The sequence below is a fragment of the Nomascus leucogenys genome, chromosome 5 (genome assembly GCF_006542625.1).
Source record: "Nomascus leucogenys isolate Asia chromosome 5, Asia_NLE_v1, whole genome shotgun sequence".
NCBI lineage: Eukaryota > Metazoa > Chordata > Mammalia > Primates > Hylobatidae > Nomascus > Nomascus leucogenys.
Window position 1 is genome coordinate 72,267,088 of NC_044385.1, and position 27,094 is coordinate 72,294,181.

The window sequence follows — 27,094 nt, forward strand, 5'->3', positions numbered from 1 at the left end:
ATGCTGTAAACAGATGTGCTGTCGTCCATGCTTGTTTTTCCACTTAAGAGCACAGGCAAAGTAGATTTAGCATAATTCTTAAAAATCCTAGGATTTTCAAGATGGTAAATGAGCACTGGCTTCACCTTAAAACCCCCAGCTACACTGGCCCCTAACGAGAGAGTTAGCCTGTTCTTCGGAGCTTTGAAGCCAAGCATTGACTTCTCCTCTCTGGCTATGAACATCTTGGATGGCATCTTCTTCCAATAAGGCTGTATCAACTACACTGAAAATTTGTTTAGTGTGGCCAGCATCAATTATCTTATCTAGATCTTCTGGATAACTTGCTGCTGCTGCTTCATCAGCATGTGCTGCTTCATCTTGCACTTTTGTGCTATGGAGATGGCTCCATTTGTTAAATGTCATGAAGTAACTTCTGCTAACTTCAAACTTTTTTCCTGCAGCTTTCTTACCTCTTTCAGCCTCGAAAGAATTAAAGAGAGTTAGGACCTTGCTCCGGATTAGACTCTGGCTTAAAGGAATGTTGTGGCTGATTTCAATTGTGGCTGCTTTGATCTTTTATCCAGCCCACTCAAACTTCGTCCACATCAGCAATACGGCTGTTTTGCTTTCTTCTCATTCATGTGTTCATTGGAGCAGCACTTTAAATTTCCTTCAAGAACTTTTCCTTTGCATTCACAACTTAGCTGACAGGCACAAGAGATCTAGCTTGCCACCTAAGTTTTCAATATGCCTTCCTCACTAAGCTTAATCACTTCTAGCTTTTGATTTAAAGTAAGAAGCTCTTCCTTTTTACTTGAACACTTAGAGGCCACTACATGTAGGGTTATTAGTTGGCCTAATTTCAATATTGTTGTGTCTCAAGGAATAGAGAGGCCCAAGGAGATGGTGATAGACAGGGGACTAGCCAGTCAGTAGGGCAGTCAGAACACACATATTTGCAGATTAAGTTCACTGTTTTATATGGGTGCAGTTCACGACGCCCCAAAACAATTACAATGGTAATGCGACAATTACTGATCACAGTCCACCATAACAGATACAATAATGATGAAAAAGCTTGAAATAGTTCAAGAATTACAGAGACACCAAGTGGGCACATGTTATTGGAAAAATGGCACTGATAGGCTTGTTTAATGCAGGGATGCCACAAACCTTCCATTTGTAAAAATACACAACATCTGTGAGGTTCAATAAAATTGGTGCGCCTGTAATTTCTTCATTCAGAGTAATGGAGACAAATGAAAATAACGGCCCCACCTAAGAACCTTGGTAATTAAATTAACTCTTCCTAAACCAAAATGTCTTTTTCCAATGTCTTGTCACATACGGCTTTAGAACTCCAGTGCATGCAGATCAGGTATTTATATAATCTTCCAGTATTCCTAGCTCTGTTGTTTCATGTCCTTAGACGAGAAAATAAAAAATAAAAATAAATTAAAAAACCAAGTTCAGATTTGTCTACATACTAAGTAACAGGTGAGTCCTATGCATACCATTTAGGGATAATCCAGGGAGAAGAACTGGAAAATGAAGGATAAGCCTGTGTAATATTCAACTCCTCATAATACAAATGTTTTTACCATTTAAATGATAAACTACCTAGAAACAGGTGTTAAGAACCAACTCTCAGAGACTTCTTAGTCAAAATACCAAAATCAAAGTACAAAGAACCATTAGGAAAAACTAAAGGCTTTACTGATAGAACGTCAATCACCCAAAACATTTACATGTAATTTTCACAAACACACCTGCTGGACTGAGTAAAATATAGAGTATAGTTTAAGAAAACATATTTAAGAACTCTGAAGTCTTCAGTTAACCGCTCTCTTGCATGTCAAGAAGACACAATTAACAGAGTGAAAAAAAAAAAAAAAGCAACATATGGAATAGGAAAAAATATTTTAAAATCTTATTTCTGTTAAGGGGTTAATATCCAGAATATATAACGAACTCCTAAAACTCAACAGAAAAAAAATCAAATAACCCAATTAAAAAATGGGCAAAGAATTGGAAAGACGTTTCTCCAAAGATGATATACAAATGGCCAACAAGCACATGAAAGGATGTTCAACATGACTAATCATCAGAGAAATGCAAATCAAAACCTCAATGGGATAACACCTCACCTCAATGAGATAAACACACCTATTCGAATGGTGACTATAAAACAAACAAAATAAGTGTTGGTGAAGGTATGGAGAAACTGGAACACTTGTGTACTGTTGGTGGGAATGTACAACAGTGCAACTGCCATGGAAAAGAGTAGGGAGGTTTCTCAAAAAAATTAAAAACAGAATTATCATATGATCCAGCAATTCTACTTCTGGGTATATATACAAAAGAACTGAAAGCAGGGTCTCAACGGGATTATTTACACATTCATGCTCGTAGCAGCACTATCAACAATAGCCAGGAGGTGAAAGAACCCAAACATCCATCAAATGGATGAATGGATAAATAAAATTTGGCATATACATACAATCAAATATTATTCAGCCTTAAAAAGGAAGGAAATCCTGTCACATGCCACAGCAAGAAGGAACCCTGAGGACATTCTGCTAAGTGAAATAAGCCTGTCAAAAAGGACAAACACTGTATGATTCCACTTATATAAGGTATCTGAAGCAGTCAAATTAACAGAAACAAAATAGAATGACAGTTACCAGGAGCTGGGAAAAGGTGGAAAGGGGAACTTATTTTTTGATAAATACAGAGTTTCAGATTTGCAAAATGAAAAAGTTCTGCAGAATTGTTTCACAGTGTGAAAATACTTAACACTACCAAACTATAAACTTTAAAATGATGAAGATGGTACATTTTATGTTTTTTGTACCACAATAAAAAAATTGAAACATAAATTGTAAAAGTTAATGCTTACTGAATTATCCATGACTCACGATAATAATTATCATGGGAATTATTAAAATAAATATACACACTATTGTAAACAAAACTAAAAAACCCAATATGCTAAATGCCCAAAAGCTTCTGAAAAGTAAATATTCTATATTCTACAAAAGTTAGTATTGTTAAAAACATACAATCCTACTTACCTTGGCTTGTCTCTCTTTTCTCTTTGTCGTTCAAAATCTCGTCCTCTGTCCTTTCCATCTCTTGTTTTTTCTTCTATCCTGTCTTTTACTTTATATTTTTCTTTGTATTTTTTCCCCAGAGCAATATCTTCTGGTATAGGAGGGGGTGGACTAGGAGTACGTGGTCCTTTCTTTTTACTTTGGTTGGTTTTTGAATTTCTGAAGGTAACACAAAGCTATCATTAGAAGTTCAAATATGCCAAAAGGATATTTTTTAAAGCCTTCTTAAAAACAGCAGCGTTCCTTTATATTACTTGCCCTTTATTATTTTGTATACTACTAACCAATATCAAGAAGAAAAAAAAAACTAACAGAAATGGCTGAAGAATTAATTTACTTGATACTTATTTTGTTAACACACTACTTATTATTATATAACTTTAAAGGGGCAGGTTTCTGAGAAAAGATAGAGGTGAAATAGGAAGACACTTTCAGAAAAGATGTTAATACAATGACTGTTTAAACTTTTTAAGACAGAAAAGTAGACAAAGAAAGTAAAAATCACCTACAATTCTACTACTCAGAGAACTATGTTAACATCTTGAATATTTACATACTTTTGCCATATATCTTACTTCCTCTGTCTACTCATTTAAAACTGGGTATTCACATGCAAAAGAATGAAGCTGGACCTTTATATTGTACCAGATCAAAAATAACTCAAAGACCTAAACATAAAAGCAAAAACTATAAAAATCCTAAAAGAAAATATAGAAAAAAAGCTTCATGACATTGGACTTGGCAACAATTTCTTGGCTATGACACCAAAGGCACAGATAACAACAAAGCAAAAATAGACAAATGAGAAAACATCAAATTTTAAAACTTTCGCATGTCAAAGGACACAACTAACAAAGTGAAAAGGCAACTTATAGAATGAGAGAAAATAGTTATGACTATATATATATATATATATGATTTGCACATATTTTCTCCCATCATTGGAAATGGGTAACTACACGTGTGTGTGGGTGTGTCACATACATTCATGAGATATCCTATTACAATATTTTGTAAAATTTTAAAATACCGAACATAGACATAGTGTGAGCATCCTTCTGTAACAAAAAGTAGATTTAGGTTGAGCATGGTGTAATCCCATCACTTTGGGAGGCTGAGGGGCGTGGATCACTTGAGGTCAGGAGTTTGAGACCAGCCTGGCCAACATGGTGAAACCCTATCTCTACTAAAAATACAAAAATTAGCCAGGCATGGTGGTGGGTGCCTGTAATCCCAGCTACTCCAGAGGCTGAGGCAGGAGAATCACTTGAATCCGGAAGAAACAGGTTGCAGTGAGCCAAGATCGTGCCACCGCACTCTAGTCTGGGTAACACAGTGCGACTCCATCTCAAAATAAAATTTTTTCAAAAAAAGCAGATTTAGGTAATCATTTTTATTGACTGTATAGAATTTCCTTGAATAGATGCTCCAAAACTTTTTAAAACAATTTCATAGTTTTTCAGGTGGCTTCCAGGTTTTCATCATTATTCAAAAAACACAATTACATCATCTACAAAGGAAATACCAACCATTGTCAGTATATATTCATCATAAATCTCTGAATCTTGTTTAAGAAATTTTTACCAACTCTGAGGTCACAAAGATGGTCTCCTAAAATTTTGTAATTTTGCCTTTCACATTTGTCTTTAATCTACTTGTAATTGATTTTTGGGTACAGACTTTGTTCTTTAAGTGCCTCTTTTTGGCAATTTAAGTAGTTTTAAGTAAGTGGTATAACTTTGATCCCATACACATTCAAAACTGGCTGTCTTTGCCTCTTACTTTAACAACAGTTTAATTGAATATAGCATTTTCATGTCAAAATCCTTTTACCTCAGAGCTCTAGTTAAAATATTTTGTAACATTTAACGTTGCAGGTAAGAAGTCCAAAGAAAATCGAATTTTTTACTATTCAGGTAAGCTCGTTTTTCTGTTGGTATGCTTATGAACATTGTCCCTTGAAAATTACTCACCGGAAAAAGATTTTCACTAAGTCCAGGTATTTTCAAAAAATCTTTTCCAGCCCTAAATGGACTGTTTCAATCTGAAACTTCAAACTTTTTACTCAATTTCTTCTATTTTCATTTCATAACTTTTCCTTATGACCCAAGTGTCTGTAGTTCTCTTTATTACAGTTACCGTATCTCTTGGATCTCTCCTCCATGTTAGATTTCTCTGTCATTTCCATTTTTCCTGCTTTTCCAGGATCTTAAATCTGTCTTTATATTTGGTAATTTTTAAAGTAGTACTCATTTTGCTAATTCTAAATTTGGCAATCTCGTTGTTCTGCTATTTTTTGATTTCTTCTTTTTTTTGGAGATGGTGTCTCGCTCTGTTGCCCAGGCTGCAGTGCAGTGGCACGATCATGGCTCACTGCAGCCTTGACCCCCAGGGCTCAAGTGATCCTCATGCCTCAGCCCCCTGAGTAGCTAGGAGCACAGGTGCATACCACCACACCTGGCTAATTTTTGTATTTTTGTAGAGATAGGGTTTCATCACGTTATCCAGGCTGGTCTCAAACTCTTGGGCTCAAGTGATCTGTCCACCTCAGACCACTGCACCTGTCCTATTCTGTGATCTTCCATTTTAACTCTTTTCTCTTTTAAAATTTTGTTGTTCAGGCTGGGCAAGGTGGCTCATACCTGTAATCCCAGCACTTTGAAAGGCCAAGGTGGGCGGATCGTGAGGAGGTCACGCGTTCGAGACCAGCCTGACCAACATGGTGAAACCCCGCCTCTGCTAAAAATACAAAAATTAGCCAGGTGTGGTGGCGCATGCCTGTAATCCCAGCTACTCAGGAGGCTGAGGCAGAAGAACCGCTTGAACCCAGGAGGCAGATGTTGCAGTGAGCTGACTGCACGCCAGCCTGGGTGACAGAGTGAGACTCTGTCTCAAAAAAAAAAAAAAGCTGTTCAACCTGGCACCAACCAGATCAATAAACTGGCTCATCTGATCTTGTAGCCCCCACCAAGGAACTGACTCAGCACAAGAAGACAGCTTCGACTCCCTCTGATTGAATCTCTGACTTGACTAGTCAGCACTCCCCGCTCACTGGCTTCCCCCAGTCTCCCTGCTGCCCCGCCACCAAGTTGTCCTCTAAAACTCTGATCCCCAAATGCTCAGGGAGACTGATTAATAAAACTCCAGTCTCCTGCAAAAATATAAAATAAAATAAAATAAAATAAAAATATAGTTGTTCAGTTTTTTTCCCATAAACAACTGCTTTTGTCCTCTAAATACAATATCCTCACAAATTGCACTAAACTTATAAGTTAATTTATAATTTAAGTTTGTTCCGGTTTACTGTATTAATGTTTCTGTGTAAGCCATCTGCTCAGAGTGTTCAGTCTGGTACTAGCTTTGTAAGTAGCCCTTTTCATACATCTGGTGAGTTTTCACTATCTACTAATCTCACTATCTACTGATATTTATAAATGAGGACCTAAGCCTAAATCCTAGAACTTATTTCCTATCATGCTGAATTCTCAGGTCCCAAGAGTTCTTAGCTATATATATATATATATATGAATGATAGTATCTACCTCAAAATTGCTGGCAATATTTTAAAAGCACTTGACTCACAGTGAGCATTGAGAAAATGTAGCTCTCTTAGTCCTCATCCCTATGTCTTATTATCACTGATAGCGTTAACCATGTAAACAAGTAGGAAATTACTAAAATATGACGACTAAATCTAGTTTGCATCCTTGTCTTCTGCCAAAAACTATATTAGCCACATATCTCATTGCATATTCATGAGATGACTTAATCTTCTTATGCATCCTAACAGATATGTGATAAATATCTGTATTTCTGGATACTTTTCTACTTTAAAGATAAAAATGGATCAATAATTGGCGTCTGTATCAAAATTATCTTTTAAAATTTCATGATTAAACAACAAAGGAATTCTTGACACAAACTATTTTTACATTATCACCTGTGACAGAGACTAGCAGAGTGTTTACCAAACTTTTCTTCGAGCACAGTGGTAAACCATACTATCTATACTTTCTTGAAATTAAGCATGGCCAAGTGACCAAGAACTGGCCAAAGGAATGTGAGTGGAAATGATGTATACCACTTCCAGGCCCAAATTTCAAAGGGTTCTCATATGTCAGACAATTGCAAACTATAGAGCTAAATAACTGCAATACTCAATTTCTGTTTTTCTTTGTACATCCCGTTCTTTGGTTTCCTTGAAAACCCAAGAAAGTGGAATCATGGTCAGAAGGAGCCTGGGTTACTCAATCTCCATATACAGGACAGTCACCTGTCAATCAGAAACACTCATTTTGACTTTATGTGAGAAATAACCTTCTGTTGTGTTAAACCACTGACATTTTGGGACTTGGCTATAATCACAACCCGGATTATTCTAATATACTTACTAAAGTACAGAATTTCTTCACATTACCATCAAAATTATATGTGGTTAGAAAACACAATTACGTTATAGTGCTTTCCGACTGAAGAGGCCAAAACTGGTTTTGTATATTCTGAAATCACCAAGATCTTCAACATTTAAAAAGTCAACTAATTGTTGTTTCAGTGGCACAGAGCCTACTTCTGACTTGTGGCAAAGAGCCCACCTGTTTACTTTTATCAGTTTTTAATCCTTTCTCTCTCTCTTCAAAACTATTGTTTTAGATTAGCTTTTGACATACTTAATATTCTCTGTACAAAGAGCTATAAAGAAAAATTCACCTAATAAAAACTAAGATTAAAAGTGCAGATGGACAGAATAGGTAATATATTTATGATTTTAGATTATACCATATCTCACATATCAGGACAAAGCTTACTATCAGACTGTATCTCAAAATAAATGTCAAACAAAGAAAAATGCCAGCTTTCAGGGAAAAGTGTAAGTTTTAATTTGTCAGTAATTATATCTTTCCATTCAATATGATAACCTAGTAAGACCAAGAAGTTTGTTCACCTGATTGTCACACCTCAGTTGGCTGACACTGGTTAAAATACTCCACTGAGTTTTAACTGAAATTCTAATCCTTACATGTGCTTAGTATGTTCTTAGTCGATAGTATGATCCAGCAATAAAATTAAAAGATGATTACTTGACACACTCTAGGCAATGTAAACTGCATAAATGTTATACTCAAAAAAAAAAAAAAGAAAGGAAATGCTATACTCAATTCAATGTTTTCTTTTTAATATACTGTTTTTCCAGGTCCTTTTGCTTTTATTATTAAATTAACGGTGTATCTTAAAGTCAACAACATAGTAGAATATAAGAAATATAGTAATTAAACCAGTGTGAATGATTATTCATGACAAATATTTATAATAGGATGAGTTACTAATAAAGCAGCAAAAGAGATTGTATGTAAAGGATGAAACTAACTCTTTGTCTAAATAGTTATCAAAACTTTCTATGAAAAGATTAAGTTTCAAATATTCTATAAACAGAACAGATAAGAAAAGGAAAAAAGGGTATTTCTAGTATGCAGTTTATTGGGGAAATGAATAGAATTGAGGGAAAGTTATATAGCTGGTTAGCCAAGAGGATAAGAGCAAGTGGAGTGGACCGTATCACTCTCTGTTCATTCAACTTCTTCAATATACCTTTGCAATATTTACTCAATTGCATGAACAAAGGAGAGAATCAACTCAACTTTACTGAGTGCCTTATTAAAATGCAAAGTTCTTTGCCAGGTAGGCACTATGAGGGAGAGGATCAACTCAACTTTACTAAGTGCCTTATTACAATGCAAAGTTCTATGTCAAGTAGGCACTATGAGAAGACAGAACTATGAACAATCAAGATCCCAATCTTCAAGGAGCTTAAATTTAATAAAGGTTGTAAAACATAAGTCACAGCTGAAATATAATGCAACAGGCAATTATTATCAACATGGAGGTACAAGCAAAATCTGATAGGTACCTAAACGGAACAGAACTTATGTTCCATAAAGAGAAATGGGAAAATTTAGAATTTGAGCTAGAGATTAAAGAATTGAGATAGAAGGGGGTAGGTAGGAAGAAGCTGGACAAAAACTACTGACAAGAAAGAAAAGACCAAAGTGTAAATGTCATTCTAAGGAATCTGAATTTCATTCTATAGAATGAAAAACCACTGAGTTTTTCAATGGTATAATAAATTAATTGGAATTGTCCTTTTAAGATTTCTCTGACAGCATCTATAAAATAAATGGGTTGAGGTAGCTGAATGAAAATGTTCACGTGTGTGGGTGGGGGGTAGAAACTACACAAAGTCAACATAGTTAGTAAGATGATACAATAATCTAGGCAAAAAGTTAAGTAGAGTCTGAAATAGGGTTAGTGTCTAGAAATTAGAAGGAGGGAGATAAATATGAGTTTCATTACAGGTTCAAACAGACAGGGCTTGTTAACTGATTAAATATTAGGTAGAAGATATTTTTAGTTCATTTTTTGTAAGATAAAATTAGGGTATGGACTTTAATTAAAATAAAATATAAATAGTTCAGAGTGACCGTAAACGAAAATGTATCTTCTCCTTATTCTTAGTCCTGAATATAAACATTTCTATTTTTACTTCTTCAACTGGCTTCTACAGTAATTCTAATTTATAAAGAATTCAATCTCTTGATAATATATACTGAGACAAAAATCTTTTTGTGTATAATTTATAGCAGTTTAAAAATCGGAAACATGAATGTTCGACAGAAAAGTAGACAAATTTATAATATAAATACCAAGATGAATGAACTAAGGTTATATATATCAATATAAACATAAAAAATGTTGAGTGAAAAAGCAATGTGCAGAAGGTTATGATATATCCATATTACAACAGATGAAAGCAATACTATACATTGCAAAACACGTATTAGTTAAAGTATAAACACATGCACAAGTATCATAAACATCAGATTTAAGAGAGGAACAGGAAATGTATCTTTTATTTTTATTTCTTAAAAAATAAAAAGCTCTGAAGCATATTTGGATGTTACACAGATATTTGTTTTATTGTTCTCTATAATTGTCTTTTTAATTGAAACATTTCAAACTTCTTTTTAGAACAAAAAAGCTTACATTAAATATAAAATGTATTAAAAGTATCCTTTTATAACCTACTAATTCTTTTCAGTATCACTTCCGAAAAAGCTATTTTCTTGGTACTATTTATCACCCTACTGACCTCTGCTGGTCCAACAGGGGAGAAGATACTGCAGATGTCTTCCTATCTTTCTTGCTAGCTGAAGACGACTTCGGGCTTGATTTTCGCTTCGGAGATTTGCTAGATTTTCTTAGAGAAGGTGACGGGGACAATTTTGATCTAACCACTTCTGGTGAAACCTTTAAAAAAATTCAGTAAGCCAATTCAGAAATTCCTCCACTTATGGTACAACAAGGCTTATGGTACTTTAGAATCACACCAAACTTCAGATTAAAATTAAATATTATTGCTGGATGCAGTGGTTCACACCTGTAATCCCAGTTTCTCGGGAGGCTGAGGTGAAAGGATTGCTTGAGGTGAGGAGTTTGAGATCAGCCTGGGTAACATAAAAAAAAACCCTATCTCCTATACAAAAAAAAAAAAAAGCCAGGCATGGAAGGTGCCTGTGGTCGCAGCTATTAGGGAGGCTGAGATGGGAGGATCACTTGAGCCCAGGAGTTCAAGGCTGCAGTGAGTGCCACTGCACTCCAGCCTGGGTAGTAGAGAAAGATCTCATCCCTACAAAAAAACTTTGAAATAAAAATAAAAATAATAAATTATAATAACCACTATCTGTTGATATTAGTCTGACTCCTGAATCCATGATTTTAAGCAATATAACTGTTCTAACATATACCAGTTTCAATAAAGTAAATTAAAATCATAAAATTTCAAAATCTCCTCAGAAAAATCATAAATTATATTTAAATTAACTGTATCTTCACTTTTTAGAAAAGAAACAAGGCATTCTAGAAATAGCATGGCCCTGAAACAGACATAGGTAGATTCAAACCCCATGTTACATTAGCTGGTGACTCTAGGCAACAAACTCTCAGCTTTGCTCACCTATTCAATAACATAAATATTTGCTACTTATCTAATAGAATAATGTGAAAATTAAATGAATATATGTGGAGTAGTGCATATACAGTGGGTTGATCAATATATCAGGATACTAATATAATTTAAGATGTAGCAAGAAGCTGAGTTATCTGATCAGTACAAATGCTGCTATTAAGTACTAACATATTTATTGCAATAAATAGCATACCTCCTTTTTAATGATAATTTCTTCTCTCTTCTCCATGTTTTCTTGTTCCAGCTTCATTAATTCCCTCTGTATCTTCTGACGCTTCATTTCCAATGACAATTCATGAACATAATCATAATTAATATCTCCATTGTCAGAATCTTTAAAATAAAATTGCATTACTGTTAGAAACTAGCATAATTATCTATGCTGAAAATCACAGACTTTTTTCAACTAATTTCTTACACAAATCTAAATGGCAGAGTCTTTCATCAGGATGACATACTTCTAAAAGATAAAAGAAATAGATACCATTTCTATAAAGGATTAAAATCACCATGGTTGATTTCTTCATGAAAAGCCAAATATTTTTAAAGTTTCTGGGTTTTCTGGAAATAATTTTAGGTTGTTTGGAAGTTGGGTTTTTTGTTAGGAGATGGAATTTTAAAAGACAAAAGGCACTCAGCTGAATTTCTAAGCCTTAAAGATACCAAAGCCTTCAATATTTCATGCTGTATACGATGTGACCCATTATCTCCTTGATTTTCCCAAAAATACACTACTAAAATACATCATACAAAGTGAGGTTATATTACTTGTGCAACATTGCTTCTACAGGCTTGTCAGTTTTAAAATTTGTGAGACAACTGGTTAATAGCTAAAACTAATTTTAGTACTAATGTGTACATAAACCAATTTTCAAAGGATTTATGACATTTTCTTTACAAGTGATTTGTACTATTTCCTTAGATCACAACTGTCCATCTCAATGGATCTGATGCCATATTTCTATTTCCATTTAATATTTTCTGATAAAAAGCTATGAAGATTGGTTAAAAAATCAAAAAGGAAGAGTGGTGTGCAGATCTATTTCATTAAAATATGTAGAAGTTACTAGCACTAGCACCCAACCCCATTACCCTCATTTGCCATAAATGCCCAGGAGCCTAGAGGTGGGAATTTCATTGACCACGATGGACTTGACTGATCACAAATTGAGGTGCCTTCTCAAGCTATACTTCTAGCACTTTAGATCATATCTTAACCTTGGGAAAAGAAATAAAATGAACTAAAAAAACAACAAACATAAGAAGTCCTACTTGACTGCTTAAAACCCAAGAAAATGAACATCACTGTTACATATTGCTCAAATGCATTAGAATGACAACTATCCATTCATGCTTGGGGACTGAGAGGGTAACTATATATATTCACTACCTGTGTGACTAAGCTTGATTACTCATCTTATGTTGGAGTACGATGACAATTTCTCAGTAAATACATGAAATAGGCTAAATCATGTTTTTCAGTCAGAAAGCAATTACTAAATATTTAATTAAGGGCAAGTAGTTTTCACTAGATAAAATGAAGACACTGAATTTAATTAAGTGACTACTACCTATCTCCAGTTATTATTTTGTACTCCATTGAGCTAATGTTACATCAGTGAATAATAGGAGTCAATGATCTGGTTTGATTATGTTCCTAAATTCAATAAAATTCCAGAACCAAATACCCAGGTAAAACAAAGGAAAGAGTAGTTAACTGAGAAGAATGATTAACAGTGTTTCTGAAGGTACTGTATTATCAGTAAGGCACTGCCAATCTAAAAATTCGCAACGGGAAATATCACCAATACAGAACACATAAAAGAAAGAAGAAGCCAGCTTTCACTTCTCAATTTTCAACTATCCAACCAAAGGGGAGAGGCCTGAGCAGTTAAAATATACGTCTAAGTCAGCTGGGAGTAGTGGCTCATGCCTGTAAGCTCAGCACTTTGGGAGGCCGAGGAGGGCGGATCATCAGGTCAAGAGATCAAGACCATCCTGGCCAACATGGTGAAACCCCGTCTCTACTAAAAATACAAAAATTAGCTGGGCGTGGTGGCGTGTGCCTAGAGTCCCAGCTACTCAGGAGTCAGAGGCAGGAGAATCGCTTGAACCCGGGAGGTGGAGGTTGCAATGAGCCGACATCGTGCCACTGCACTCCAGCCTGGCGACAGAGCGAGACTCCATCTAAAAAAAAAAACAAAATAAATAAAAAGTCTAGTCAAAGTAGTAAATATAACTAATATAGTTTGCTCAGAAGAAAAGCTCTCAGGTCTTTATTTCTGAAGGTGATTATTTTACGCATATAATAAAAACTCAGATGTTTTCCTAACCTGTAACAGATGGACTACAAGATAGGCACATTGCAAATGACAGTATTTTGACAGCAAAAGAAAAAACAGGAAGTACAAAATACAGGATGGAATTCAAAAACAAGAGTCTGAAGACAGTTAATAAATTTAGAAAATGTCTCTCATGTAGCTTCAGGTTATCACTACAATTTTGCCTTATAAAAACTGATTTACATAAATGTAAGTCATCAGAAAAATATTAATTAGAATGGCATATTTAACAAGGTAGATATTTTTAAGAATATACAACAGAAAAATATATGCAACACATAAGAAAAGGTTAAGATTCTTTCTATATAAAGAATTCTTACTAATTAACAGAACAGGCAAAGGATATTACAAGGCAATTCACAAAGAGAAAGAAATGAAGAAAGTATATACATATTTTTTCATGTATTCAGGAGCCATTTTTTCTAATTATAATATTAATTGTTGGTAAAGGTACAAATAAAGGACATACTCATTCTCTGGTGGTAGCAATGTAAACTAGTACATCTATCTTGTGAAATTATTTGTCAATATGGGTAAAAGCCTTAAGAATATCAATACATAACTTTAATTTTTATACAGCAACTTTTTTTAAAAATTTAATTTATTTATTTTACTTTAAGTTCTGGGATACATGTGCTGAATGTGCAGGTTTGTAACACAGGTATACATGTGCCATGGTGGTTTGCTGTACCTATCAACCTGTCATCTAGGTTTTAAGCCCTGCATGCATTAAGTACTTGTCCTAATGCTCTCCCTCCCCTCACCCCCCATCCCCACAACAGGCCCTGGTGTGTGATGTTCCCTTCCCTGTGTCGATCAGCAACTTCTAGCAATTTATTGTATAAAAATAATCATAGATCTATAAAAGGTTTATGTATAAGGATTAAAAACTATAAATATTTGTGAATTGCCTTGTTACATCATTCTAATTATATTTAACCTTTTTCCAATGAGTTAGAATCATTTATGTGTATCAGTTTTTAACCTCAAGCTGAGACGTTTTCTAAATTTATTAACTGATTTCAGACACTTGTTTTTGAATTCCATTCTGTATTTTGTACTTTCTGTCTTTATGATACATTCTCATTGCTAAAGCCTTAAATAATTCTGAATACATAGAGTAAAATATGAAATTTCCCTTATATTCCTCCTACGGCCATCCTTACTCCAGTGATAACACTGCTAACAGTTTAGTGTCATATGCATGAAAATAATGCTTTACATTTTTCCCTTTAACATTCAACACTGCCTAATAAACAAGATCTTTCCAAGTCATAGAGTTCAACTATCTTCATTTTAACGTCTGCAAAGCATTTCATTAATATGATCATACTTTATCATAGCTTACTTAAAGGAGTTTCCTTCCTAAAGACAGATGAACTGTTTCCAGTATTTTGCTGTTAAAAACAAGACTTATATGAACATTTTGATATATATTTTGGTTCAAGTACAAGTATTTTTCTATGACATTATTTCTCAGACTACATTGCTGGACTGAAAATAAGTATAATTTCTATTTCTAATATCACCAAACTGTACTCCAAAATTGCTTTACCAATGTAAACCCCCACTTGAAAACATTAATGTTCTTCATTTCTGCCAAACTGATTGGTGAATAATCATATCTCCTTATTTTCATCAGTATTTCCCTGCAGTAAGATTGAGCATTTATTGGCCATTTCTATTTCTCCTGTGAGTTACCTATCTGATACGTATATATTTTTACTCATTTTTTAACTAGGCCGTCTTTTTCTTATGTATTTGTAGAAACTCATATGTCTATATAAGATCTTTATTAATGCTTACACATGTTACACATGTCAAGTATTTTCTTTTAACACTTCATCTGTTTTTAACTTCTGCATTTAGTTACACAGAAACTCCTAGTTTTATGTAATCAAATGTTTGTGGCTTCTGGGTTTTATGCCCTATTTAAGGAGGATGTACTAACCTCCAAGATTACCAAAATATTTTCACACATTCTACTGCAACGATACTTTTGCTTTTTATGTTACTTCACTAGTCCTTAAGAACACATGATGAGCAAATACAAGAAGTTTAAGGAACCAAATAAAAACCAGAGACTTCAGAGTGGGGCCTGGAAATACAAAGAGTAACCAGATAATCAAAAGTTTTATAGGCATAGTTAGAATTTGTACTTGCTCCTGAAGGCAATGGGAAATTAGGGAATTTGAAACAGGAAAATAAAATGAACATTCAATTTATTCTTTTAAAAGACTTCTGCAACTCATAGAGTGGGAGAAAATACTCACAATATATTTATATATCTGATAAAAATCTCATATCCAGAAAACATAAAGAATTCCTCTAATTAACAAGAAAAAAAAAAGGTAACACAATAGAAGAACGGCAAACATTTGGAATAGACGCTTCACAAAATGGGGTGTAGAATGGTCAGTGAACATGCGAAAAAGTTTTCAACTTCATTAGGAAAATGCAAACTAAAACCACAGTAAGATACCACTACAAAATTTTAGAATAGCTACGATGAAAAAGGCAAAAATACCATATGGGTAACTGGTACAACCATTTTTGATTTGAAACTATCTACTAAAGAGGAACACATACATACTCCACAGCCCAGCAATTCCACTTCGAACTATAAACTCAAGAGGAATTGTGTCTGTACATGTTTACCAAAAAATATGTTTAAGAATAGTAATAGCACCTTATTAAGCATAATAGCACCAAACTGGGAATTACTTGAATGTTCAACAGTAGACTAAATTATGGCATATTCCTACAATAAAACACTATACAGCAATAAGAATTAATGATGCAATAACAATGAATGACATGTGAAATAAAGTACAACCTCAGATAATACTGTTAACAAAAGAAGCTAGGCACAAAAAGAGTACATGCTGTCAATTCCATTTATATGGAGCTCAGACAGACAAAACTAATCAATGGTGCTAGAAATCAGGACAGTAGTTACCTTTGGGGGGTGAGGGTAGGGAGGAGTGACTAGAAGAAAACACAAGGGGACTATGGGAAACTAGTAATTTACTACTTACTGATTTGAGTGGTTTTACAAATGTGTTGAGTTTGTGAAAATCCAGTGGGCTGGACACATGTATTGTGCATTCCTCTGAACGTATAGTATACTTCAGTAGAAAAACTTTGTAAGAAAGATTATTCTTGCTTAAAAGTGGAGGATAAATTAGGAGACAAGACTATAAGCAAGGGATGGGATTAGGAGGTTATTTTGGTAAAATCTATTTATAGGCAATAAACAAATACCTTAAGAACTAGAATAGTAGTAAATCAAGAGAAACAGATGGTTTTCAATGGTATTTGGTACATAAAAATATCTGGTAAATGCCTGGGTGGAGGGAAAGAAGGAGTGTCAGTGATGACTCTCAGGACTGTTGGTATCTGGTAGGAAAAGTGATGCCCTTAAGATACATAACTCAGATGGAGATGCCCAGTTGGTCAATGCTAAATTGAGAGCTCCAGATTTTGGAGTTACTACACATACGATGTTAATGAAGCACTGGGAGCATGACTTCATCTAGAAGGAAAAATTAAAAGTGAGAAAAGAAGATGGCTAGGCAATAGGAAAACAACCAAGTTTTAAAAGCTATTCTTATAGACAAGTGATTCTCAGAGAGTGGTCTGAGGATACCTAGGAGGTCCCTGAGACAATTTCAGGAGTTCTACAAAATCAAACTATTTCTATAACACTACATCGTTTGCCTGGTGTACTCATTCTCCCATGAGTAGATAGTGGAGTTTCCCAGAATATGTGATGTGGTTAACAGGTGCAATGTAGAAGCAGGTAAGAAAATCCACCTATCAACTGTTAAGCCAGATATTAAAACAATTTGCAAAATGATGCAAACACTGCCACCTCCTCACAATTATTATTTTTTGCTTTGCAAAATAGTTATTTTTCATAAAAGCATATATTGGATTTTTATATGTCATTGTTAAATGAATGAATACATAAATATTTTAAAATTTTCTCAGGTTCATAATATGGCAGTTACGGAAACATAAAATACACAAGGACAAAAGTTATTTGGGGGTTCTGAAAAAGCATATAAAAGTGGCCTAAAAACCAGAAAGTTTATAAATATACCAATTTTTTCTGAATTCAGCTAAAATTGTTATTCCAGATAGAATAACAATGCAGAAGGTAAGTCTATGAAACCAGTTTAATCTCACTATCCAGGGACTGGGGCACTTAACTCAATGCTTCAATATTCCCTCAACAGGTACTTTCAAATCACAGAGATACACAATGGTCAAAACCTGTGCATTTCAATCAAGGAAAAGCATAAGAAATTCCTATTAAAGACATTTACACTCACTTTTTAAAAGAATTTCCTATATAAAAGGCTCTTGAAATAAAATCACTTTAGATTTTTTAAAAGAATATAGTTAAGTGCAAATCCTTGGGAATCAACATTTAACGGGCAGACAGAACACAAGGAGCCTCTATGTAAGACTGAAGGGCTTGAACAGGAAGATACAAAACTGAAGAGTGATAAATAGAAGCCAAAAGAAGAGTCTTTTTCAAGAAAACAGGAGCTCTTGATGTGTCGTGTCAAATGCTGCAGAAGGGCCATTTAGGATAGTAACAAGTACATCTCCATTTATTCTGCAATGAGGAGGTCATTAGTGACTTTGAAAAGCAGTTTTAGTGGAGAGTTGGGTCAGAAGACTGAATAATAAGTATCAGGTGAAACAGTATCAAGTAGAAACAGTAAGGTACAGGACTGTTTTTTTGTTTGTTTGTTTGTTTTTTGTTTTTTTTAGAGTTTTTTTTTTTTATACTTTAGGTTTTAGGGTACACGTGCACAATGTGCAGGTTTGTTACATATGTATCCATGTGCCATGTTGATTTCCTGCACCCATTAACTCGTCATTTAGCATTAGGTATATCTCCTAATGCTGTCCCTCCCCCCTCCCCCCACCCCACAACAGTCCCTGGAGTGTGATGTTCCCCTTCCTGTGTCCATGAGTTCTCATTATTCAATTCCCACCTATGAGTGAGAACATGCGGTGTTTGGTTTTTTGTCCTTGCGATAGTTTACTGAGAATGATGTTTTCCAGTTTCATCCACGTCCCTAGAAAGGACATGAACTCATCATTTTTTACGGCTGCATAGTATTCCATGGTGTATATGTGCCATATTTTCTTAATCCAGTCTATCGTTGTTGGACATTTGGGTTGGTTCCAACTCTTTGCTATTGTGAATAGTGCCGCAATAAACATATGTGTGCATGTGTCTTTATAGCAGCATGATTTATAGTCCTTTGGGTATATACCCAGTAATGGGATGGCTGGGTCAAATGGTATTTCTAGTTCTAGATCCCTGAGGAATCGCTACACTGACTTCCACAATGGTTGAACTAGTTTACAGTCCCACCAACAGTGTAAAAGTGTTCCTATTTCTCCACATCCTCTCCAGCACCTGTTGTTTCCTGATTTTTTAATGATGGCCATTCTAACTGGTGTGAGATGGTATCTCACTGTGGTTTTGATTTGCATTTCTCTGATGGCCAGTGAAGAAAAACACATTTCTTCATGTGTTTTTTGGCTGCATAAATGTCTTCTTTTGAGAAGTGTCTGTTCATGTCCTTCGCCCACTTTTTGATGGGGTTGTTTGTTTTTTTCTTGTAAATTTGTTTGGGTTCATTGTAGATTCTGGATATTAGCCCTTTGTCAAATGAGTAGGTTGCAAAAATTTTCTCCCATTCTGTAGGTGAACTGTTTTAAGAATTTAGTTGTTAAGTGGGGATAAGCAGGATAGCGACTAACAGTAATACAGGCAGGAGAGAAAATGGATGTGAAAGATATAGAAGAGAGTGTATCATAAATGAACAAGATTGCTGAGGTGGGAGGAAATCAGATCTACAATACATCAACCTTATACAGCAGGAAGGAGGCCTCTTACACAGAATAAGAGGGAAGTCAAAAAGTTTAGGCACGAATAAAAAATTAGTTTGAAGGTGTGGTAGGAGGAAGTTGAGGGAATTCCTAAAGATTTCCATCGTCTCTGCTTAGTAGATAGCAAAAAAGAGAAATGAAAGCATAGATTTATGGAGAAGGTTTGACATACCTACTAGGAAGAAAAAGAACAGACTTGGGCTTTTCTGAACCTTTGATATTTTCAACAATTATTAATTACTGTAATGACAACAGAAAAAATTTTAAAGATAAGAAGTATCAAATACATTTTAAAATGTTTTTTATGCAAAAAAATTAAAATGAAAAGAAAGGATGCTTGGGTGTGTTAAGAGGTAATCCCTTAGTATTTAGGAAAAGTTAGCTCTCCAAACTTGAACAGTTATGGTTTATAGTATTTTATTTAAATATACTAGTCAACTAAAATGGGAGAGTATAGCAGCCTTTATTGCTATTTTGTAGAAGTGGTAATAGGTTGGATTATGAAATCCTGAGTAACCATAAACAAGTTTCCTATTTGTTCTTAGAAGCAATTTTTTAACAGCACTGTCCAAAGATGGAACAGGTTTCCTTTAAGTACTGATGTAACAATTACTGGAAAGATGTATTTACAATACTTTACAAGTGTTAGTCTATTAAGTCTTCAGAGATAATTCTGAAATACAGTAGTTAATATTTTAGTCTTGTAGCTTCTCAGTTCTCTGTCATAAGGACTCAACTTGGCCACTGTAGCTCAAAAGCAGCCACAGACAATATGTAACCAAATGGATAGACATGGCTGTGTTCCAATAAAACTTTTCTTTGCAAAAACCAGTGACTGGCCCACACACTCTAGTTTTCTAATCCCTGGTCTAAGTTTTCAGCTTCTCACTGAAAAAGTTGCTTAAATTTTTAAGATCTTTAGTTTTGTCATCTGGAAGCAGAGTAACAAAGCTATTGAAATAATAAGACAATTACATAAATTACATTAAATTGTCCACCCCCACTCAATGCATTTAACAAATACAAGTTCTCTTTCTCTGTGTTTGGTAATATGACAATTACGGTGCCCATCTTTCAGAACATCAAAGAGGTGGAGAAAACATTCAAGGGGTGGAAAATAAATGCTTATTTGTTAAGATGATGACTCAAAAATGATTTTGCTCCCACCTCAGCTTCCCAAGTAGCTGGGATCACAGGAATGCAACACCATGTCAGGCTAATTTTTTTGTTCTTTTTAGTAGCGATGGGGTCTTACTTTGTTGCCCACACTGGTCTCAAACTCCTGGGCTAAAGTGGTACTCCAGCCTTAGCCTCCCAAAGTGCTGAGATAACAGGCAGGAGGATTGCTTGACTTCAAGAGGCTAAGCTGCAGTGAGCCATGATCGTACCACTGTCCTCCAGCCTGGGTGACACAGTGAGACCATGTCTCAAGAAAAAAAATTTTTTTGCTAATTTTTTATTAATAAATCCAGGTCTCTTTCTTAATCTGATTTTCATTTCTTCTGAAAGATAAAAGTCAAACATTTCTTGGAAATAACTTTCCCAAGTCCTTAAGATTTAAAAATCTCATTTATAATATTTTATGTAAAACAAATATAGATTTCATTTTAAGCTTAGTGTTAGGAATTTTTAAATTTACATATGCAATACAATCCTGAAGGGCTGTAATGCTGCACAATAAAGTTCTAGAGGGAAAACTAGGAAGGGAAAATAAAAATATGCAACGCAAACCACTTTCTCTGCTTTTGTATAGCTACTATATGCCAGTTTTTGCCTTATAATTCAGTAAGATAGAAATATGTCAATAAGATGATTCTGAAACAAGAGGGAGATCACAGTCGAAAGGTGTTCTGAAGCCCACAAAAACTCTAGAAAGTAAATAATCAAGAATTCGCCATTTAAACCAAGATTCTGAAACTCACCATCTCTATTAGTTTCCCATTCTACATTTTCTTCTTCACTTTCTGGAGTTCTCTCCTTAGTGATTTTTATGTCTTCCTTTTCCCTATGTCTCCCTCTTGAAGATTCTTTCTAAAAAAGTACATACATACATTCAGATTACTATATTTTAAAAAATTATGAGGTAGTTTATTGTAATGAGAACATTTTAATTTCATTCATCTCTGTTTCATCAAAGAATCAGTTTTGTAAATAGTCACTTATCCACTAAGTAGAGAAAGTGACAAATTCTAGTTTAGCACCACAATGAAAAGACTATACTTCATCTATTTTACTAAAGAACAAAAACTTTACTAAACAAAAGCTAAAAGAGATGTAGACTATACTACATCTAACTTACTAAAGAACAAAAGCTTTAAATATTAAAGAGTAGCTAAGATATAAAAATACACAATGCAAATCTAATACTTTAACAAACTTGTGACATTCAGCTACATAGTAAGTTTCCATGTGAAAAACCACTGGGGAAAAGACAGTTTAAAATGAATAAAATACAATGGAAGGATTTCTAAGTGATTATATTTTAAAATGTCAAAAAAGGGCTAAACCATTCACCATAGACTTCTAAAAATAACTGATCTAGGACTTGTCATATAGTCAAGTAATTGCCATTTTCCTAGACACCCAAGGATAAATCCAAACTCATTTAATAGTATTATAAAGGTTTACAAAAAGATATTTTACCCATTTTGATGAGACCAAATGGTACCTAAAATAGTCAGTAAATTAGTCCTCACTACTGCTGCTAAAAAACAGGTTTTATATTTTATTCCAGGTATAAAAGCAGCTTACACACAAAAAAGGTCAAAATTAATTCAGATTATAAAAGTCAATTAAATGTCCTATTACATAAGAACTCCAAATCATTTTACCAGGTGGTAAGAAAATAGAAGTAACCAGTGTTATATAATTGTTATCTTCTACCACAGTAAAAGTCTCACTCTTACTAACATTGTAAATACTATGAAAGACACTTACATACAAGGATATTAAGTGCTCAAATTTCTTTCTGAGCATTACTAATCATAAAATTTGGCTGCTTAAAACACAAATTAATTTCTCTTTGTAGTTTTCTTTTTAAAGAACTCTCGTATATATAACTGCCCCTAAATTCTACATATTTAGGCATGAAGTCATATTGTAAATATTACCGACAAAATTTGGATTTGATCGCTGGTAAGACAACAGAGGCTGACGAAAATAATTTTTAAGTTATATGAGAGTAAAACCTGCCATGAAAAAAATGATAAAGAGTCAAGAAAATAGAAATGGGCCTCTACTTGCACAGAAGACAAAAGGAAGAAATATAATTCACTTTTACTCTTAAAACATATTCTGTGGAACATCAATGAACAACTATCCTACATCCCAAACAATTTTTGAATGTTCTGTGGATTAAACCCACTATAAATATATATTACTGAAGAACTATACCAAAAATATTTAATAGGAGGTTATCTCCAAATTATTAAATAACATATTCTGTGCTTTCTGTCCACTTAAAAGTATGTAAAATCCAACTGCAAGTCTAGTTAAAAAGGGTGTTAGAGCAGTAGTGCTGGTGCTGCAAAATCAATCTATAAATTTGTCACATTATTTTTTTATCAGATTTAGAGCCAGAAATGTTGTATCAATAAGTGTCATTAATAATGATATATGTAAGTATTTCATATTTACCCTAAATATTAACATTATAATTTTTGAGTTGTCCATGCTTTTCAAATATGACTCTGATGCTACTCCCAGAGATCATATATAACTTCTATTATTAGGTACCAGAGACTGAATGCAGGCTTAAACAGGTGATGGAATTTCAAGTTCTTACCTCAAATTATAATATAGGAAATTATTTTGGTATCATTTATTAAGAAGGTCTACCTAATTTAAAAAATATCTTATTTCCTAATTTTCCCCACTGCAACAATGTGTAACTTGTTTAGGTATGTTATTCCTTTTATCAAACAAAGTTATTTCCCCTTTTCTCTTATATTCAAATAAATAGGGTATGGTATTACTCGCACAATGTAGTGTAGCACGGTCTACTGTTCCACCTTGCTGTATTTCTTGAACAGAATGGCTTCTCATCTTCTCTTAAATCCAAACATATTAATTAAAAGTATAACCTACTGATTACTATGTGTTCTAAATTAGTCATCCTGGAACATCTAAGTCTTGAAATACTTGAAGAACCACAGTATTTCAGCCAAAACCCTTGGGATCAGATACTTTAAGAGTTTAGAATTTTTTTTTTTTTTTGCATTTCAAAGCATATTAAGTAGTACTACTGTTCCAGTGAAGTCTGGAACAGTAGCCTGTGACCAAACATACTAACATTTTTGCAGCAAAACACAGAAATTCACCACTTGTATAAAAACTGTAATTAAATTTATTTCAATTAAGACCAGGTTTTGCTCCCAAATGTCTGTGCCTTAGGAAAAATGTTTGGTTTTAAGTTTTTTGAATTTCAGAAATGTAATACATGATTTTAGATGTTTATATTACTTTCATTTCCACTCTTATACGAACGTTTATTTCTTGAACATTATATGTGTGGGCAGATTATGTTCATCATTAATTTTAGATAAAAAGCAAGCATTACAAAGAATATGAAACAAAAAGCAAGTGTCAAGGCTAAGAGAGTTGAGAACCATTATTAGTAACCAGAGTTTAAAAATGGTTAGGAGCCTGTGTAAGTAATATAATCCAACCTCCTACCCCATGCAGAACAATTTTCCATAATATTTGTATAGCTATGGAAGCCCACTGTTAGAAGACTCTTGGGGGCAAAAATCTTAGCTCTCTACTGTTGCACCCTTTTGTCCCATTTCCAGACATTTCTAATTATTAGAAAATTATTTCTTATGCCCATCGCACCTTTCTTAACCTCTCTAGAGGTTCTATCTTTCTAGAATTTCTACTGACTGGGACTAGTTCTAACCTCTGGAATTATGCAAAACAAATCTAATACTTGTTTCACATGCTAGCCCTTTCTTCATCTCTCTGTCATCTTCTCTGAGCATACTAATCAGCCAGTGTGCTTCAATGAAACATGATACCCCAAATTAATCTAGTCTTGTCAGAGCAGCATAAAGCATACGGCTTCCAACTCCCCTGACTTAGAATTGAAATTATACTTGTATTAATGAAGTCTAACTTGTTTTAGCAGAGAAGAATGGAGCTTCAACTAAGAAACTATAATCTCCTAAACTATACAAATTTGAACTATTATTTCACATAAAATGAAGTCTATAAATACGGTAAACTTCAGGCCTAAGTGACTTAGTAACAGTGAAATCATCAAAGACCAAATATTCACTCTTGCTTTCATTTCTCACAGCTCCGCTATTCCTAATGTTGACTTCACATTAAAGCTTATTTCTTACCATAATAAGAAGCAATCTGGGTCTCCTCAGTGTATCTCTCCCACAAGCACAAATAAGAATTCCTTCCTTCAGAGTGACTAGGCCAACTTCAATCACATGGCCACCTATGAATGAATAACTGCTATCAAGGTAATAGCCATGGGATAAATGGCTTAGGCCTGCTTCCTGAATCAATTGAATTAGCAAGTAGAATTGGATTATTATAACTGGATTTGACTAATCAAGGCCCAGCCATGAAAGTGGGATCAATTCCCCAAATCACAATGCTGATACAAAATGAAAAAGTGGTGGAACAGATTCTGGGGAATCCAAAGCGATCTGCCTGACACTTCATAGTACACTTCACTTCCTCATGGTACAATGCTACAGTTTTGATAACTTCAAAGGCTATAACAAGACAGAATTTCCAACTTAATAAAAATTTCTCCTTTACTATTCACATTTCCGACCCTTCTTCTAAGGTCTTTTTCCATCTTCCTGATGTATATCCTTTTAAATATTCTCTATTTAGTAAAGATCTGTTGGTAGTAAACACTCTCAATCTTATTTGAAAAGGTCTTTATTTCATTCTCATTCTTGAAAGCCAGACTTTGGTACATACTTTGGGTTGATAGGTTTATCTCAGTACTTTGAAAATATTATTTCACTGCCTTTTAGCTTCCATTGTTTGTTACTGATGTCATCCTGTTGCTTCTTTGCATGGGGATTTGTCTTTCTGTATCTAGACGTTTCTAGTATTTTCTCTATGTCTCTGATGCTTTGCAGTTTCATTATAACATTCTATCTGTGATGTAATGCACATCTTGTATCTATAGATTTATAGTTCATCAATTATGGAAAATTCTCAGCTACTATTTCTTAAAATGTTGCTTCTCCAACGTTCTTTTTTTTTAATTCTGGGTTTCCAATTAGATGCATATTGAATTTTCTAAGTATTTCCCCCATGTTTTTAAACCTTGTCAATACTTTCCATAACTTCTCTTTATGTGATGAATTCTGGAGAAATTCTTCAGCTGGCAACTACTCTCAGGTCAAGTCACCCTATTCTACACCAGTGCAATTAACTTTCCATGCCTAAAATCAACTCCATGTTTATCCCTAACAGTTTCTGAGCTTCCTATATAATCACACCTCTTATATTGGATTTAATTACATCTTTCCACAATTACTTGGAGAAATTTCCTTTGAAGTTAATATACAAAAATTATCTCAGAACATTTAGTCAAAGAATGACTCAATTATTTGTATGTCAATAACATTCTCACCTGCTACTAATATTCGCTTATAAACATCTATACAAATCTATCCACTACTAAAGTTATCATTCAAGTAATAATTCCCTATTTATTATACTGACATCAGAGGATTTTAAACATTCAATGTTTTACACAAAACTTTGTTTTCTTCTCCTATCATCCGTCTATCTACCTATCTCATTGATCTTATCTATCTATCCCATCTATCGATCTATCTACTTGAGACAGGGTCTTGTTCTATGATCCAGGCTGAAGAGCAGTGGTGCAATCATAGCTCACGGTAGTCTTGACCTCTTGGGCTCAAGCAATCCTCCTGCCTCAGCCTCCCATAGCTGGAACTACTGGTACATACCACTATGCCCAGCTAATTAAAAAAATTTTTTTATTTGTAGAGACAGGGTCTATGTTGCCCAAGCTGGTCTTGAACTCTCGGACTCAACCAATCCTCCTACCTCAGCCTCCCAAAGTACTGGAATTACAGGTGTGATCCACGATACCAGGTCTAACCTCTCCTTTTATTTTAAAAGAATAATGCTATTCCAAATCCTGTTGCTCAAAAATAAACTTAGTTTCATAGAACACTAACATTATCAATCAATTCCTGGATTTTCTTTGAACAGCTCTAGAATTAATGTTAATACCAATTTTTCTTCTCTGTCATTTACTGCCATGTGGTATCTCAAAATTATTAACAAGTGAAGCAACTATTATTAATTTTAAAAAGATTAGGGTTTCGACTTTAATGTTTTCAAACCTTTATAATTGGACACATCTGATTAAAGCTAAAAAAAAAACTTTATTAATCTTGTAAAATGGCTCGTTGTGCTTTGGCCTGAACGTTAGCCCAACAGCCTGCTCAGTCTATATATAGTATTAGAATATATATACCTAATATTTTGAAATTTTGAAATTATTCACAGATCTACAGTTTCAGATCCTTTCAATATTATAGAAACAGAGTCATTTAGTCCTACACTTAATGAAACTGTAGTTTATTTTGTTTATACTAAAGAAAAATACCCAAATAGGATTATTGGAGATTCTTTTTATGAAGTGCTCATATAAATTAAATTAGCTCATCTCAGAAAAAACAAGAAATATACAGATAACCAAAATAACA

General features: G+C 34.1%; 1 protein-coding gene across 12 annotated transcripts in view; it reads right to left on the reverse strand.

Moving 5' to 3' along the window:
• The window catches only part of ZC3H13 (zinc finger CCCH-type containing 13), a 99,317-nt gene that overhangs the window by 44,398 nt on the left and 27,825 nt on the right, over positions 1-27,094 (reverse strand). For 11 of the 12 annotated variants that reach the window (XM_030813361.1, XM_030813358.1, XM_012506968.2 and 8 more), the window contains 4 exons: positions 21,299-21,407; positions 11,309-11,448; positions 10,240-10,397; positions 3,057-3,254 (listed from right to left, as the gene is read on the reverse strand). In XM_030813361.1, coding sequence (XP_030669221.1) covers positions 3,057-3,254; positions 10,240-10,397; positions 11,309-11,448; positions 21,299-21,407 — 605 coding nt within the window. Of the gene's footprint in view, positions 1-3,056; positions 3,255-10,239; positions 10,398-11,308; positions 11,449-21,298; positions 21,408-24,718; positions 24,786-27,094 lie in introns of those variants that run through there. The other variant, XM_030813366.1, reaches the window with a different exon arrangement.